The sequence below is a fragment of the Entelurus aequoreus genome, linkage group LG18 (genome assembly GCF_033978785.1).
Source record: "Entelurus aequoreus isolate RoL-2023_Sb linkage group LG18, RoL_Eaeq_v1.1, whole genome shotgun sequence".
NCBI classification, from domain to species: Eukaryota; Metazoa; Chordata; class Actinopteri; order Syngnathiformes; family Syngnathidae; genus Entelurus; species Entelurus aequoreus.
In genome coordinates this window covers 40,686,538-40,702,805 of record NC_084748.1, presented here as the reverse complement: position 1 = coordinate 40,702,805, position 16,268 = coordinate 40,686,538, and the positions used below count along the sequence as shown (strand labels likewise).

General features: G+C 41.8%; 1 protein-coding gene across 4 annotated transcripts in view; it reads left to right on the top strand.

Moving 5' to 3' along the window:
- The window catches only part of sorcs3a (sortilin related VPS10 domain containing receptor 3a), a 712,571-nt gene that overhangs the window by 259,878 nt on the left and 436,425 nt on the right, over nucleotides 1-16,268 (top strand). For all 4 annotated transcript variants that reach the window (XM_062027155.1, XM_062027158.1, XM_062027156.1 and 1 more), the window contains exon 2: nucleotides 15,760-15,827. In XM_062027155.1, coding sequence (XP_061883139.1) covers nucleotides 15,760-15,827 — 68 coding nt within the window. The remainder of the gene's footprint in view (nucleotides 1-15,759; nucleotides 15,828-16,268) is intronic.

Here is a 16,268-nt window from a genome sequence, read left to right as displayed (position 1 = left end):
GCCCCTACGGGGCATGTGCCGCTGCTCGGGCCCTAATAATAATAATCATGGATGTGGTTTATATAGATATTTTCTAGACACTCAAAGCGCTTCAAAGAGAATGGAGAACCCATCATGACATGCCATAACATGCATAAGTTATGCAACATTAATTATTGTTCCAGTGGGTCTCAGTGATACGATCCTGCATGTGGAGGGCTACTCTAAACCCAGTTTGAACTGATTCCCTTTGCATTCTCACGATTCCCTTAACATTCTCACAAATGGTATATGTACAGTACGTAACACAAGTCAACCGATCAATCAAGCGGATACGAGTGGCTACGGCTCATAATGTGAGAGTTCAGTCCATAAGGAGGCCAATAGGGGAAACCTCTTGCATAAAGACAAGTCAGCAGCGCAGACCTCACCAACTGAATGCAAATATGAGTGGTCCACCCCGGGTCCCCACTTAGAGCAGCTTGCACATTCTCCGTGGAAACTGATCCCCTGCTGGCCCCACTATGGACTGGACTCCCACACTTTTAACTAGATCTACTCGACGTCCATTGCACCGGTCGCCTTCAAGGTTTCTCATTGTATCCCATTGGGTTGAGTTTTTTCTTGCCCTGATGTGAGATCTGAGCCGAGGATGTTGTGTGGATTGTGCAGCCCTTTGAGACACTTGTGATTTAGGGATGTATAAATAAACTTTGATTGAGTGCATGTGCCTCACAATACGAAGGTCCGGAGTAGTCCTGAGTTCAATCCCGGGCTCGGGATCTTTCTGTGTGGAGTTTGCATGTTCTCCCTGCTGCCCACTGCTCCCCAAGGGGATGGGACAAATGCAGAGGACAAATTTCGCCACATCTAGTGTGTGTGTGACAATCATTGGTACTTTAATCTTTAATCTGTGACTGTGTGGGTTCACTCCGGGTACTCCGGCTTCCTCCCACCTCCAAAAAACATGCACCTGGGGATAGGTTGATTGGCAACACTAAGTTGGCCCTAGTGTGTGAATGTGAGTGTGATGTTGTCTGTCTATCTGTGTTGGCCTGCGATGAGGTGGCGATTTGTCCAGGGTGTACCCCGCCTTCCGCCCAATGTGCAGCTGAATTAGGCTCCAGCAACCCCCGCGTCTCCGAACGGGACAAGCGGTAGAAAATGAATGGATGGATGGATGATTGATTGATTGATCCAAAGCCACCTAATAAACTCTCTACACAGGAGAGGGCGGTAGAGCAGAAAAGAGAAATAGCAGATCAACTGTTCTAAAAAGGAGTCTGTTTAAAGGCTAGATTATATAAAGGAATTTTACGATGGGACTTAAATGCTTTTACTGAGGTAGCATCTCTAACTGTTACCAGTAGGGCATTCCAGAGTACTGGAGAAATGGGGATGAAAGAAGGCTGTTTTGGTCACTCTTTTAATATGTAGCTTAAACGAAATAGTTGGGTAAAAAATAATGCTGTAATTTCTCACCGGTCGCTTTGTACAGTTGTCTTGTTGTCAAATATTAAGGTGGTATTCTTCAGTAAGTGCCTGTGTCGAGCTGGACCGATAATCAACATTTCCGTTTTCTTGGCAATAAGATGCAAATAATTGCTGCACATTTTTTGATTTCATTAGACACGCCTCCAGATAACTACAATCTGGCTTGTTGGTCAGCTTGGATCCCATCAGCATAACAGTGAACGCTGACATCGTGTTTGTGACTGATATCGCCATATAGATGCTGATGAGTGCAGGGCAAAGAACCGACCCTCTGTGGAACTCCGCACATTACCTTAAAGTACTCTGAGGCCATGTTGCTATGGGAGACACATTGCATATTTTCCGTAACATAGGAGTTAAACCAAGAAAAGGCTAAGTCTGACATACCGATACATGTTTTGTTAGTTCTAATAGATTGTTGCGATCGACAGTATCGAAAACAGCGCAGAGATTAAGTATATCAACACAGATGACGCATCAGCGTCCGTAGTTAGCAATAGACCATTAGTCACATTTGCGAGGTCTGTCTCAGGAAAGTGATTTGCCCTGAAACCGGACTGAAAGGGTTCAAAGAGATTGTTAAATGCCAAGTGTTCGTTCAGCTGCTGTGCAACAATTTTTTCGAGGATTTTTGACATGAAGAGGAGCTGCAACACAGGCCGGTAGCTTAGGAGTAGGTTAGAATCAAGGTTAGGTCTTTTAGAGCAGAGGGTGAAGACACCCAGCTGTTTAGCATGCTAAGGGAACGGCACCAGAGGAAAGTGATACGTTAATAATATTTAGCACTGATGGTCTTAACGGTCCGCTCCCTGTATGATCAGTGTCAGAGCTTGGTCCGGACACGTTTCCAGTGAGGGTTGGACTCCGCCAAGACTGCCCTTTGTCACCGATTCTGTTCATAACTTTTATGGACATGATTTCTAAGCGCAGTCAAGGTGTTGAGGGGATCCAGTTTGGTGGCTGCAGGATTAGGTCTCTGCTTTTTGCGGATGATGTGGTCCTGGTGGCCTCATCTGGCCAGGATCTTCAGCTCTCACTGGATCGGTTCGCAGCAGAGTGTGAAGCGACTGGGATGAGAATCAGCGCCTCCAAGTCCGAGTCCATGGTTCTCGCCCGGAAAAGGGTGGAGTGCCATCTTCGGGTTGGGGAGGAGACCCTGCCCCAAGTGGAGGAGTTCAAGTACCTCTGAGTCTTGTTCACGAGTGAGGGAAGAGTGGATTTTGAGATCGACAGGCAGATCGGTGCGGCGTCTTCAGTAATGCGGAACGCTGTATCGATCCGTTGTGGTGAAGGAGCTGAGCCGGAAGGCAAAGCTCTCAATTTACCGGTCGATCTACGTTACCATCCTCACCTATGGTCATGAGCTTTGGGTTATGACCGAAAGGACAAGATCACGGGTACAAGCGGCCAAAATTAGTTTCCTCCGCCGGGTGGGGGGCTCTCCCTTAGAGATAGGGTGAGAAGCGCTGCCATCCGGGGGGAGCTCAAACTAAAGCCGCTGCTCCTCCACATCGAGAGGAGTCAGATGAGGTGGTTCGGGCATCTGGTCAGGATGCCACCCGGACGCCTCCCTAGGGAGGTGTTTAGGGCACGTCCGACTGGTAGGAGGCCACGGGGAAGACCCGGGACACGTTGGGTAGACTATGTCTCCTGGCTGGCCTGGGAATGCCTCGGGATCCCCCGGGAGGAGCTGGATGAAGTGGCTGGGGAGAGGAAAGTCTGGCCTTCCCTGCTTAGGCTGCTGCCCCGCGACCCGACCTCGGATAAGCGGAAGAAGATGGATGGATTTACAAACAGGTCCTTGATAAGTTTCCTAGGAAGTGGGTTAAGTAAACATGATGATTGTTTTGTCCCATTTACGAGTCACGAGAGTTCCTCTAATGTTACCTGTTGCGAGTCAGTTCCATAAGATTAGCTTCAATGTTGGCTGCTCGGGCCCCTACAATACACCTTTTTGTGGCTGGTTTACGAAGCTGTGGTGAGGTGATGGAGTCCCCTTAACTAAGTTGCGTTGGCCGGTTGACTGGGGTGTAGGACTATCTAAAAGGCTACGTTTTAATGTGTCATAACCGGCTCACTGTAGCTTGTAGGCCGCTACAAGCTGGGCTAGTTAGCTTGCTACAGCTAATGCTAGCAAACGTGCCAGCGGTGTCTAAAGTTACGAATTTACTCCACGTTGTCCTTCCACATCGCTCTCGCCAAGGCCTCACCAATGTCAAGTAGAACTGATGATGTTGAAAGTGAAGTAAAATCAACAGAGTTAACCTGCATCACCTGGACTGCTCCTGATGAGGCAGGAGTTGACGATAAAGTGCATCAAAAAGTTGTTCTGTCAAAAGTTGGACAGCTTGATTGTTGTGAAGTTAGAGTAGAGTTGTATGGTATACCGGTATTAGTATAGTACCGCGATACTAATGAATATTTTGGTACTATACCGCCTCTGAAAAGTACCGGTCCATCACCCCCCGCATCCCCGTCGCCGTCACATCATGTCATTGCTAGTTTACAAGCAGAGGGGCATGTTCGGCAGCGCACAATCACAGAGTACTTACAAGCAGACAGAGTGTGTAGACAGAAAAGGGAGAACGGACACATTTTGGCTTAAAAAACTACCAATAAAGGTGAAGTTATAACACGGAAACGCCCTCAGGAAGAGATGTTTTAAGACATGGCTAGCCAGCTAGCGACTAAAGTCCATCCGCCGTCTGCAGTGTTTTAGCTACTTCTAAATCACTAATCCTCGCCTCCATAGCGACAAATAAAGTAAGTTTCTTACAAGTATCATCCCTGCAGGATGAGGAATAGCTAAACATGCTTCACTACACACCGTAGCTCACCGGCGTCACAATGTAAATAAACGCCATTGGTGGACCTGACATCCACTGTAATGATACCAAGTACAGTAGCATATCTAGTCGATACTACTATGACTATATCGATATTTTTTGGCATCACAACATCGTCTTTCGTTTTTTTTAAATGTACATTATGTTTATAAACTCAGAAAATATGTCCCTGGACACATGAGGACTTTGAATATGACCAATGTATGATCCTGTAGCTACTTGGTATCGGATCGATACCCACAGTTGTGGTATTATCCAAAACTAATGTAAAGTATCGAACAACAGAAGAATAAGTGATTGTTACATATGAACGGAAGTGTTGATAGAACATGTTAAAAGAGAAAGTCAGCAGATATTAACAGTAAATGAACAAGTAGATTAATAATTCATGTTCTACCACTTGTCCTTAATAATGTTGACAAAATAATAGAATGAGAAATGACACAATATGTTACTGCATATGTCAGCAGACTAAATTCGTAGTCTTTGTTTGTTTACCTACTACTAAAAGACAAGTTGTCTTGTATGTTCACTATTTTATTTAAGGGCAAACTTGCAATAAGAAACATAGGTTTAATGTACCGTAAGGTCGTTTGTTAAAATAAAGCCAATAATGACATTTTTTGTAGTCCCCTTTATTTAGAAAAGTACCAAAAAGCATTGAAATATTTTTTGATACTGGTACCAAAATATTGGTATCGGGACAACACTAAGTTAGAGTAGTGCTAAGATTAGCCGTGTTGCTGTTAGCAGTGTTCACACTAAACCCAAAAAACAAGTCCCGCTTGGTGAATATCTTTATTGATCTCTCCACCATAATAATATACAATAAGACAAATACCACACTGCGATACATGTAGACATAAATAAAACGGAATTTTGGACAAATATGTCCAATGTTGTTGCGAGGGATTATTGTTTACAGTCTTAGAATGGATCTCTCAGTGTGTTTGACTGCTTGCTATTTGATCCTTCACTTTTTTCCGATTTATTGAAAATATTCTGCGCACTGGCAGCCTCTCAGTGCCAAGCCTTTTGCCCCGCTGCTATAAACTGACATTTTGTTTCATAAACCCATCTTTGCTAAGTGAGAGCAAATAACTGCTCTGCTGTTTCCATATTAAGGGGATCTTCACCACATAACAGATAACGATCAGCTTCAGCTGGCGTTTTAGTGTCAGCCCAGCCTGTGTTTATTTGCAGATTGCTCAAAGCATGTTTCCTGTGGCGAGTAAGTGGAACTATGGACGCTCTTTTATTCCTTTTCAATTCTAAAACCAAAAAGGCTGCTTATCTGTGTTGTTCAGACTGGGCATTACATTAACGATGCCAATAACGCAGACCGGAGTCGCCACCTTTTCCTAGAGCCGTGCGCTAATAGGCTATTCATGTGTCACATCTTCTTTTATGTTGGCGCTTGACAAACACTTGAAAAGTAAAGCGAATTTTGAAAATGGTTTAATTAACACAAGGACATATTAAGACACCGAGGCACTTTGCTAACACTGAGACAAGGATTGCAGGGTGTGTTTGGGTTCAATTAGTCTTTTATGGTACTGTTTATTTCACAAAGACAATTTAAAAAAAACAAACCGTCTTATAATTAATTACAGCTCATCCTGAAGTACACTATATTGCCAAAAGTATTTGGCCATCCATCCAAATGACGAGAATCAGGTGCCCTAATCACTTGGCCCGGTGTATAAAATCAAGCACTTAGGCATGGAGACAGTTTCTACAAATATTTGTGAAATAATGGGTGATTTCCAGCGTGGAACTGTCATAGGATGCCACCTGTGCAACAAATCCAGTCGGGAAATTTCCTCGCTCCTAAATATTCCAAAGTCAACTTAATTATAAGAACAGTGAAGAGTTTGGGAACAACAGCAAGTCAGCCACCAAGTGGTAGGCCACGTAAACTGACAGATGCTGAAGCGCATAGTGCAAAGAACTTCTGCACAGTCAGTTGCTACAGAGCTCCAAACTTCATGTGACCTTCCAATTAGCCCACGTACAGTACGCAGAGAGCTTCATGGAATGGGTTTCCATGGCCGTGCAGCTGTATCTAAGCCATACATCACCAAGTCCAATGCAAAACATCAGATGCAGTGGTGTAAAGCAGTGGTCCCCAACCACCGGGCTGCGGCACGGTACCGGGCCGTGGATAGATTGGTACCGGGCCGCACAAGAAATTAAAAAAAAAAAGTAAAAAATCAAAAAAATTATATTTTTTATTTTTTATTAAATAAACATAAAAAAACACAAGATACACTTACAATTAGTGCACCAACCCAAAAAACCTCCCTCCCCCATTTACACTCATTCACACTCTTTCGCACAAAAGGGTTGTTTCTTTCTGTTATTAATATTTGTGGTTCCTACATTATACATCAATATAGATCAATACAGTCTGCAGGGATACAGTCCGTAAGCACGCATGATTGTATTTTTTAATGACAAAAAAGTAAAAAAAAAATATATATATATTTATATATATTTTTTTTAATTCACCCCCCACCCCAGCCCCCCACCCCGGTCCGTGGGAGAAATTTTCAAGCGTTGACCGGTCCGCAGTTACAAAAAGGTTGGGGACCACTGGTGTAAAGCACGTCGCCACTGGACTCTAGAGCAGTGGAGACGCCTTCTCTGGACTGATGAGTCACAAATTTCCATCTGGCAATCTGATGGACAAGTCTGGGTTTGGAGGTTGCCAGGAAAACGCTACATTTCGGACTGCATTGTGCCGAGTGTGAAATTTGGTGGAGGAGGAATTATGGTGTGGGGTTGTTTTTTCCAGGAGTTGGGCTTGGCCCCTTAGTTCCAGTGAAAGGAACTTTGAATGCTCCAGGATACCAAAACATTTTGGACAATTCCATGGGATGGCACTTCAAGTTCATAAGTGAGTAAAGGCAGGTGGCCAAATACTTTTGGCAATATAGTGTATGTCCTTACCAAAACCCGCATTGGAAAGTGTTATCTGATGCAAAAATGTACAACAATGCCGAAGACTCGTTACTCATTGTGAGGCCTTACTATAGGCCCCTTCTACATAAAGCTGGCTAATGTTATCCAGGGTAAATCCCACCTAACATTATCCTTGTCCACGCACACACAATGGTCGTTTAAGACCCCCTCCCCCCGTCCGTCCGCCGGCGCAACACGACCTGGTACGCATGCGCGGAAAATGTGCACGTCATAGTCACCTCCAGTGTTGCTTTGTGTGCAAGTTCTTAAATTAAATGTAACTTATCTGAACAATATCCAATGTTGTGGTATTTCAATTAACTGGAATCCAGTGTGCTGTGGGGCCCTATTTTAGTGAATCATAAATTAATAAAATCTTTAATGGACATGTGAAAGTAAACAATGTGATAAAGAACATTTTACAACAATCAATCTAGGGATCTAGATATCTGGTCAGGACACTCTTCACTCTTTTGCCTTCACCTTCATTGTCCATTCGTTTTTGGTGACTTTATATACTCTGGACCTAGACGTTGAGTAGTAGTAGTCTGCTTTGTCAGTCTAAAAACAATCACTGTTTTCCGTAGTCTTCCCTCGACGGCCAGGTAAAACAAAGCATGCGCTACCTTTTTTTGTCACATCCACGCATGCTTGGACAAATGGACAATGTTTTTTTTTTAAGTAGAATCACAGCTGACCTGGACATTCGGAAGTATCCGACACAGCTGCAATCGCTTTCTCTTAAGGCAGGGGTGTCCAAACTTTTTCCACAGAGGGCCGCACTCTGAAAAATCAAAGCAAGCGGGGGCCATTTTGATATTTTTTATTTTAAAAACCAATACAATATATGTATAAAAAATATACATTTAAGCCTCCACTCAGGCTTGATCCTGAGGACCCCAAAGGGTTTTGGTCAAAACAATATTAAAAATGTGTCATTATTCAGTATTATTATTTGTATTTTTATTCAAATAATTTGTATTATTATTCAAGTTTTAAATCTGTAGATCAACATTAGGTCTATCTGTCAATATAACGGTTTTAAAGATTTAAGTTGTATGCTCTTGTTGTCAAAGAAAACCCTGTTTTTTTATGGAAAAAATACAAAATATGCAATATTTTTACACAATACAATTTTTAAGTGGAATATTTGAGATTATATAATAATTGGAGCCTTAAAAAGGTCAATAACTCATAACAACATTGATTTTAATTCATTATTATTTTTTGAGCAATTAAAAACAAATCACACTAAAATTATTGGGGATCCAAATAATTATAGTGTTAAAAAATAAATTCTATTTTTTTTTTTGTACTGTTTACTTTGAACACAATAATCTCGAGATCAACTTCAGATCTATCCGTCAATTATACGTTTTATTGTTGATGTTTTTCGTTTGTTCGTTTTAGGCCCTTCTTTAAAAAAAACAGCTCAGTTTTTTTATATGGCAAACACAAAATATGCTACATTTTCCCAAAAAATATCTCAAATGTGACGTAATTGGAGCCTTGAATAAGTCAATAATTCATAATGACATTGATTTTGATTCATTATTATTTTTTAAAGAAAGAATCAGCCTGCATGGCAGCTTTGTGTTATTAGAGTAAACATTGCGACATTTTCTTGTTACATTTCACCTGTTTGCTCTTTTATATCACTTATCATGTTTTTAATTTTTTTCAATCGTATTTTTAAAATGTGCCGTGGGGCCGTTAAAAAATGACCTGCGGGCCACAAATGGCCCCCGGGCCGCACTTTGGACACCCCTGTCTTAAGGTATTTGTGTGTGATTTCCACAACTGTCAGTCCAGACTAAAAGAGAAACACGGGCATATTTCCAGTGGTTAGTGTGTGAATGTGAGTGTGAATGTTGTCTGTCTATCTGTGTTGGCCCTGCGATGAGGTGGCGACTTGTCCAGGGTGTACCCCGCCTTCCGCCCGATTGGAGCTGAGATAGGCACCAGCGCCCCCCGCGACCCAGAAGGGAATAAGCGGTAGAAAATGGATGGATGGATGGATAGCTCAGAGTTACGAAACCGCTTTATTATGAAGCTGGCTGTGGCGCGTTCTTTCTGACGTCACTTCCTCTCTGAACTCAGTTTGTAAACGATCGATGAGTCCATACAAAGCTAAGAGCCGGAGATTCAAGAAATACACGGCGCACTTACCCGTGGTAAAAAAATATCCAACCTTAAAGGCCTACTGAAACCCACTACTACCGACCACGCAGTCTGATAGTTTATACATCAATGATGAAATCTTAACATTGCAACACATGCCAATACAGCCGGGTTAACTTATAAAGTGCAATTTTAAATTTCCCGGGAAACTTCCGGCTGAAAACGTCTCGATACGATGACGTTTGCGCGTGACGTCAAGGGTTGAAGCGGAAGTATTGGGACACCATTGTATCCCAATACAAACTGCTCTGTTTTCATCGCAAAATTCTACAGTATTCTGGACATCTGTGTTGGTGAATCTTTTGCAATTTGTTCAATTGACAATGGAGACTGCAAAGAAGAAAGCTGTAGGTGGGATCGGTGTATTAGCGGCTGGCTGCAGCAACACAACCAGGAGGACTTTGAGTTGGATAGCAGACGTGCTACCGTGACTACAGCTTTGGCTTCCAAACAATTGATCGCTTGCCCGTACGTGCGTGTCGCTATGTGCATGTCACGTACGTAACTTTGGGGAAATATATGTTTCTTGCCGACTCTGATGGCGGCCGGGGTGTCGTCGAAAGCTACAACGCCCGCCGCCCGCGCCGCTGTCCTCACCTTGACTTCCTCCGTCTCCGGGCCGCCGACTGCATCGATGATCGGGTGAAGTCCTTCGTCGCGCCGTCGATCGCTGGAACGCAGGTGAGCACGGGTGTTGATGAGCAGATGAGGGCTGGCGTAGGTGGAGAGCTAATGTTTTTAGCATAGCTCTGTCGAGGTCCCGTAGCTAAGTTAGCTTCAAAGGCGCCGTTAGCAACAGCATTGTTGCTAACGAAATTGCTTCGCCAGGCGGTACAGCATTAACCGTGTAGTTACAGGTCCAGAGTTTGGTAGTATTGTTGATCTTCTGTCTATCCTTCCAGTCAGGGGCTTATTTTGTCTGTTTCTATATGCAGTTAAGCACGATGCTATCACGTTAGCTCCGTAGCTAAAGTGCTTCGCCGATGTATTGTCGTGGAGATAAAAGTCACTGTGAATGTCCATTTCGCGTTCTCGACTCTCATTTTCAAGAGGATATAGTATCCGAGGTGGTTTAAAATACAAATCCGTGATCCACAATAGAAAAAGGAGAAAGTGTGGAATCCAATGAGCCCTTTTACCTAAGTTACGGTCAGAGCGAAAAAAGATATGTCCTGCACTGCACTCTAGTCCTTCACTCTCACGTTCCTCATCCACAAATCTTTCATCCTGGCTCAAATTAATGGGGTAATCGTCGATTTCTCGGTCCGAATCGCTCTTGCTGCTGGTGTAAACAATGGGGACATTTGAGGAGCCTTTCAACCTGCGACGTCACGCTACTTCCGGTACAGGCAAGGCTTTTTTTTATCAGCGACAAAAGTTGCTAACTTTTTCGTCGATGTTCTCTACTAAATCCTTTCAACAAAAATATGGCAATATCGCGAAATGATCAAGTATGACACATCGAATGGATCTGCTATCCCCGTTTAAATACAAAAAAATCATTTCAGTAGGTCTTTAAACGCTGGTTTAATGTGGCTGACACGGTGCTTAGGCTACATAATTATTCGTTTAAGGAGTTATCCGGCTTTGTGTAGACAGGGCCTTAAACAGCATGCCTATATGAACACAAACAAATACAGCACTGTATATTTTGGGATGTAACGATTAGGAGGGTCATGTAAAACAACAACCTGTGAGTTTTACGTTAAAAAAAAAATATGTCCAGATTTAGCTCTACCTTAAAAATAACAGCAGAACCGTTTTTCAATTTACTTTGATTCAGTGTAAAAACCCAAAGATTTTACAGTAAAAAAAAAACTCGCAGCTCATATGAGATAAAACGGTGTATCATTGCTTACATCAAAGGTGAGTAACTAGGATTTTAATCTACATTTAAAACACTTACTTGTGGTCCAGATCAGTGTTTTTCAACCCACTAGTGTACCGCGAGATACAGTCTGGTGTGCCGTGGGATTTTGATTGATTGAGAAGTGTATTGACATCTTAAATAATTGAATCCATGTGATGCTTTAAAAAGGCAAATGGATGGCATAAAAATCCAAAAGGCTTGTTTCCATCGTGGTCCATTAAAGATGATGTAATTTCACCTAATTGGGTTAAAAACATGTTTAACAAACCAGTAATTATAATATACACATAATGTGCCGTTGTTGAGTGTCTGTACTGTTTAGAGATCGGCAGAGTAACCGTGGAATACTCTTTTATATCAGTAGGTGGCAGCATGTAGCTAATTGCTTTGTAGATGTAAGAGAACATGGTTTGTGGTGTTTACAATATGCAGATGACAGCGGGAGGCAGTGTGCAGGTAAAAAGGTATCTAATGCTTAAACCAAAAATAAACAAAAGGTGAGTGCCCCTAAGAAAAGGCATTGAAGCTTAGGGAAGGCTATGCAGAACGAAACTAAAACTTAACTGGCTGCAAAGTAAACAAAAACAGAATGCTGGACGACAGCAAAGACTTACAGTGTGTGGAGCAGACGGCGTCCACAAAGTACATCCGTACATGACAATCAACAATGTCCACACAAAGAAGGATAAAAAACAACTTAAATAGTATTGATTGCGAAAACAAAGCAGGTGTGGGGGATATCGTTCAAAAGAAGACATGAAACGGCTACAGGAAAATACCAACAAAACAGGAAAAGCCACCAAAATAGGAGGGCAAGACCAGAACTAAAACATTACGCACGGGAAAACACGAAAAAACTCAAAATAAGTCAGGGCGTGATGTAACAGTACACCTACTTTGAGACAAGAGCTATAGTGATGCATGCTTGGTTATGGTTTAAATTCATATCCAACAATTGCGATAACAACTTTTTTATTGTCTACTGAGTTTCATATTTTAATGATTTCTGCTTGTGGTGGGCCTCCGGATTTTTTCAACGCAAAAAATGCGCCTTGGCTCAAAAAAGGTTGAAAAACACTGCTCTAGATAATACGTATCGGATGTGCTTTGGTGTAAATTTTCCTCCACAGTCACTTTTGTAACAAATGTTTTGAGGGCTGTTGTTCGATCCTGGATCCATTCCAGATTGCAAATGAAACCCCGCCCCACCTATTTCAAAAGTATCATACATTTTATCGTGAAAGTGTACACAGTTTAAGTACGTGATTTGAAGTCTTCTATTTCTTTTAGTAATGGTCGAAAATAAACTGTAAAACAATATTGCAACATTAAATGCACCTGCACACCCTGGGATCGATACAGAGCTGCAGCAAAAAAAGCTGTGTTATCAGCATTTAATGTCACTCCAAATGTCACGTTGGTGTTATCGTGCTCATTCCAGGATTGTATGACAATAATAGAGTTTTATCTTGTTTATATTTTTTATATTTTTAATGAATTACTTCAAAATATGACTAATGTGTGATTATTATTCATTGTTATATGACGTTATGGGGCTAAGTAAGAAATCAACCGTGCAAATGAACCCTTAATTGTTCTGAATTGTTCAGACAACGTGAGTACAAATACAGAAATGATGCTCCCATCGAAAGCCAATATTGCAATATTACAACATTTCTCTAAAAACTGTCAGGCTTGTCCCTGACAGTTTGGTTATGTTTGAGTTTTTTCTCTGTCCGTCTTTATTTCCTGTAAGCGCTCTTATTTTGGTTCTATTTCCTGCTGGTCTCCCTGAGTGCTGTCCCCTCAGCTGTGGCTGATTGGCACCTGGCCACACCTGGTGTCAATCAGCTAGCTACTATTTAGTCCTGCTTTGCCCTCCAGTAAGGGCGGGAGTATTGATTGTCAATGTCATTAATACTTATTGTTGTAGCTGTGTCTACTTCTGTTCACTCTGCTCATGTCATAGTTCCTTTGTGTCACAGTAAGTGTTTTTGTTTCTTGTCCACAGTTAGCCTTTGTGCTAGTTTTTGTTCATAGCCAAGTTTGTTCTCCGCCTTGTGCGCGCCTTTTTTTTTGCACCCTTTTGTTTGTTCTTGTTTTAGTGTAAAATTAAATCATGTTTTCCTGCACCAAGCCTGCCGTCTCTGCATCTTGGGGTTCTGTGACAAAAACATACTTAAACATTTTTTTTTAACTCTTTAATTTCTACATCAAATGCCTCCTACAACAACATCTGAAAGGTAAATTTTTTTTTTGATTTTCTATATTTGGGTCTTGCAGGGTTATCTTACCTTCTCTTGTGTTTCTTCAAACCAAGTCGTAATGTTGCTGTGGGGCCTCTTTTCCCGTCGTAGCTCAGTGGCTAACAATAATAAACATAATAATAATAATAATGGTGTAGTGGTGCATAGGTTGAGGACAAATAAACACACAATTATGTATTTTATAGAGGGGGAATAGGCAGGAGGGCATGAAGCAAGGAGAAATAGAGTCCTGGTCAAAAGTTTACATACACTTGTAAAGAACATAAGATTAAGATTAAAGTACCAATGATTGTCACACACACACTAGATGTGGTGAAATTTGTCCTCTGCATTTGACCCATCCCCTTGGGGAGCAGTGGGCAGCAGCGGCGCCGCGCCCGGGAATCATTTTGGTGATTTAACCCCCAACTCCAACCCTTTGTTGCTGAGTGCCAAGCAGGGAGGTTATGGGTCCCATTTTTATAGTCTTTGGTATGACTCGGCTGGGATTTGAACTCCAACCTACCGATCTCAGGGCGGACACTCTAACAATGTCATGGCTGTCTTGAGTTTCCAATCATTTCTACAACTCTTATTTTTTTGTGATAGAGTGATTGGAGCACATACTTGTTGGTCACAAAAAAACATTCATGAAGTTTGGTTCTTTTATGAATTTATTATGGGTCTACTGAAAATGTGAGCAAATCTGCTGGGTCAAAAGTATACATACAGCAATGTTAATATTTGGTTACATGTCCCTTGGCAAGTTTCACTGCAATATGTAATATCGGAAATTATCGGTATCGGTTTCAAAATTATTGGTATCGGTTTCAAAACGTAAAATGTATGACTTTTTAAAACGCCGCTGTGTACACGGACGTAGGGAGAAGTACAGAGCGCCAATAAACCTTAAAGGCACTGCCTTTGCGTGCCGGCCCAATCACATAATATCTACGGCTTTTCACACACACAAGTGAATGCCAAGCATACTTGGTCAACAGCCATACAGGTCACACTGAGGGTAGCCGTATAAACAACTTTAACACTGTTACAAATATGCGCCACACTGTGAACCCACACCAAACAAGAATGACAAACACATTTTGGGAGAACATCCGCACCGTAACAAAACCTAAACACAACAGAACAAATACCCAGAAACCCTTGCAGCACTAACTCTTCCTGGACGCTACAATATACACCCCCCGATACCCCCCCACCTCAACCCCGCCCACCTCAACCTTCTCATGCTCTCTCATGGAGAGCATGTCCCAAATTCCAAGCTGCTGTTTTGAGGCATGTTCAAAAAAATAATGCACTTTGTGACTTCAATAATAAATATGGCAGTGCCATGTTGGGATTATTTTCCATAACTTAAGTTGATTTATTTTGGAAAACCTTGTTACATTGTTTAATGCATCCAGCGGGGCATCACAACAAAATTAGGCATAATGATGTGTTAATTCCACGACTGTATATATCGGTATCGGTTGATATCGGAATCTGTAATTAAGAGTTGGACAATATCGGATATCGGCAAAAAAGCCATTATCGGACATCTCTAGTTCTATTGGCAGAAAAACAGGCCTAGAACATAATACTATCACCACCATGCTTGACGGTAGGGATGGTGTTCCTGGGATTAAAGGCCTCACCTTTTCTCCTCCAAACATATCGCTGGGGATTGTGGCCAAACAGCTCAATTTGTGTTTTATTTGACCACAGAACTTTCCTCCAGAAGGTCTTATCTTTGTCCATGTTGTGTTTGACCACGACTGTACATGTCCATAAATTACAACAAATGTACGTCCGTCAATGCGGGACGTCACAGATTCCCTACTGCTATGCTACCAAGATGGCGCTGTCCTGTAGTTGTCGTGTTCTCCTTTATTTGTGCGTTTACATTGAAGAGGGAGAGCACAGTCTACCAATCAAATTCCTTGTGCGGTAAACATACTTGGCCGGTAAAGCTGATTCTGATTAAAAAAAAACAACTAAATCCTGTAAACAGAGGCATCCAAAACTACGCACACGCTTTACAGTCAAATGCATGAAACTTATGATTTGATGCATTTGCATTGTTTAACACGAGTATCCAACATTGCAACAACATTTATAAATTCGAAAAGAGGAACAACATCATACCAATCATGTAACAATGACTTCCTTTCCTTTACAGGTTATCCTGATTCTAACCAAGCTGTACGACTTCCATATCGGCAGTGTCACTGAGAGCACTCTGTGGCGGTAAGTGCATTTTAATATTTTACAGTAACATATGTTTTTTTTGTTTTGGTTTTTTTGGTCCTGTCCAGCTTCTCAGGCAAATCATATAGTTGATGTAGATGCCCATATCGGCTGTTCAGATTTACTTTACAAAAGAGAAGTGTAGGAGACTTCTCTTGTTGCATTATTTGTATTTGACTTTATTAAATGTATTTATATTATCATTTGGTGCAGCCGAGCCGGAGCAGGAGGGGATAGAAAGAGAAAAAAAGGAAGAAAGAGGGGGGAATTGTGGGGACAAGAGGGGGATTAGACAGAGAGACAACAACAGCAAACACAACAACAACAACAACAACAACAACAACAACAATAGAGCAACATCAGCAAATACAACATGTACAAATATGATGGTAAAAGCAAATATGCAGTTAGCGAAAACTAAAGTATGTTAACATATGTTTA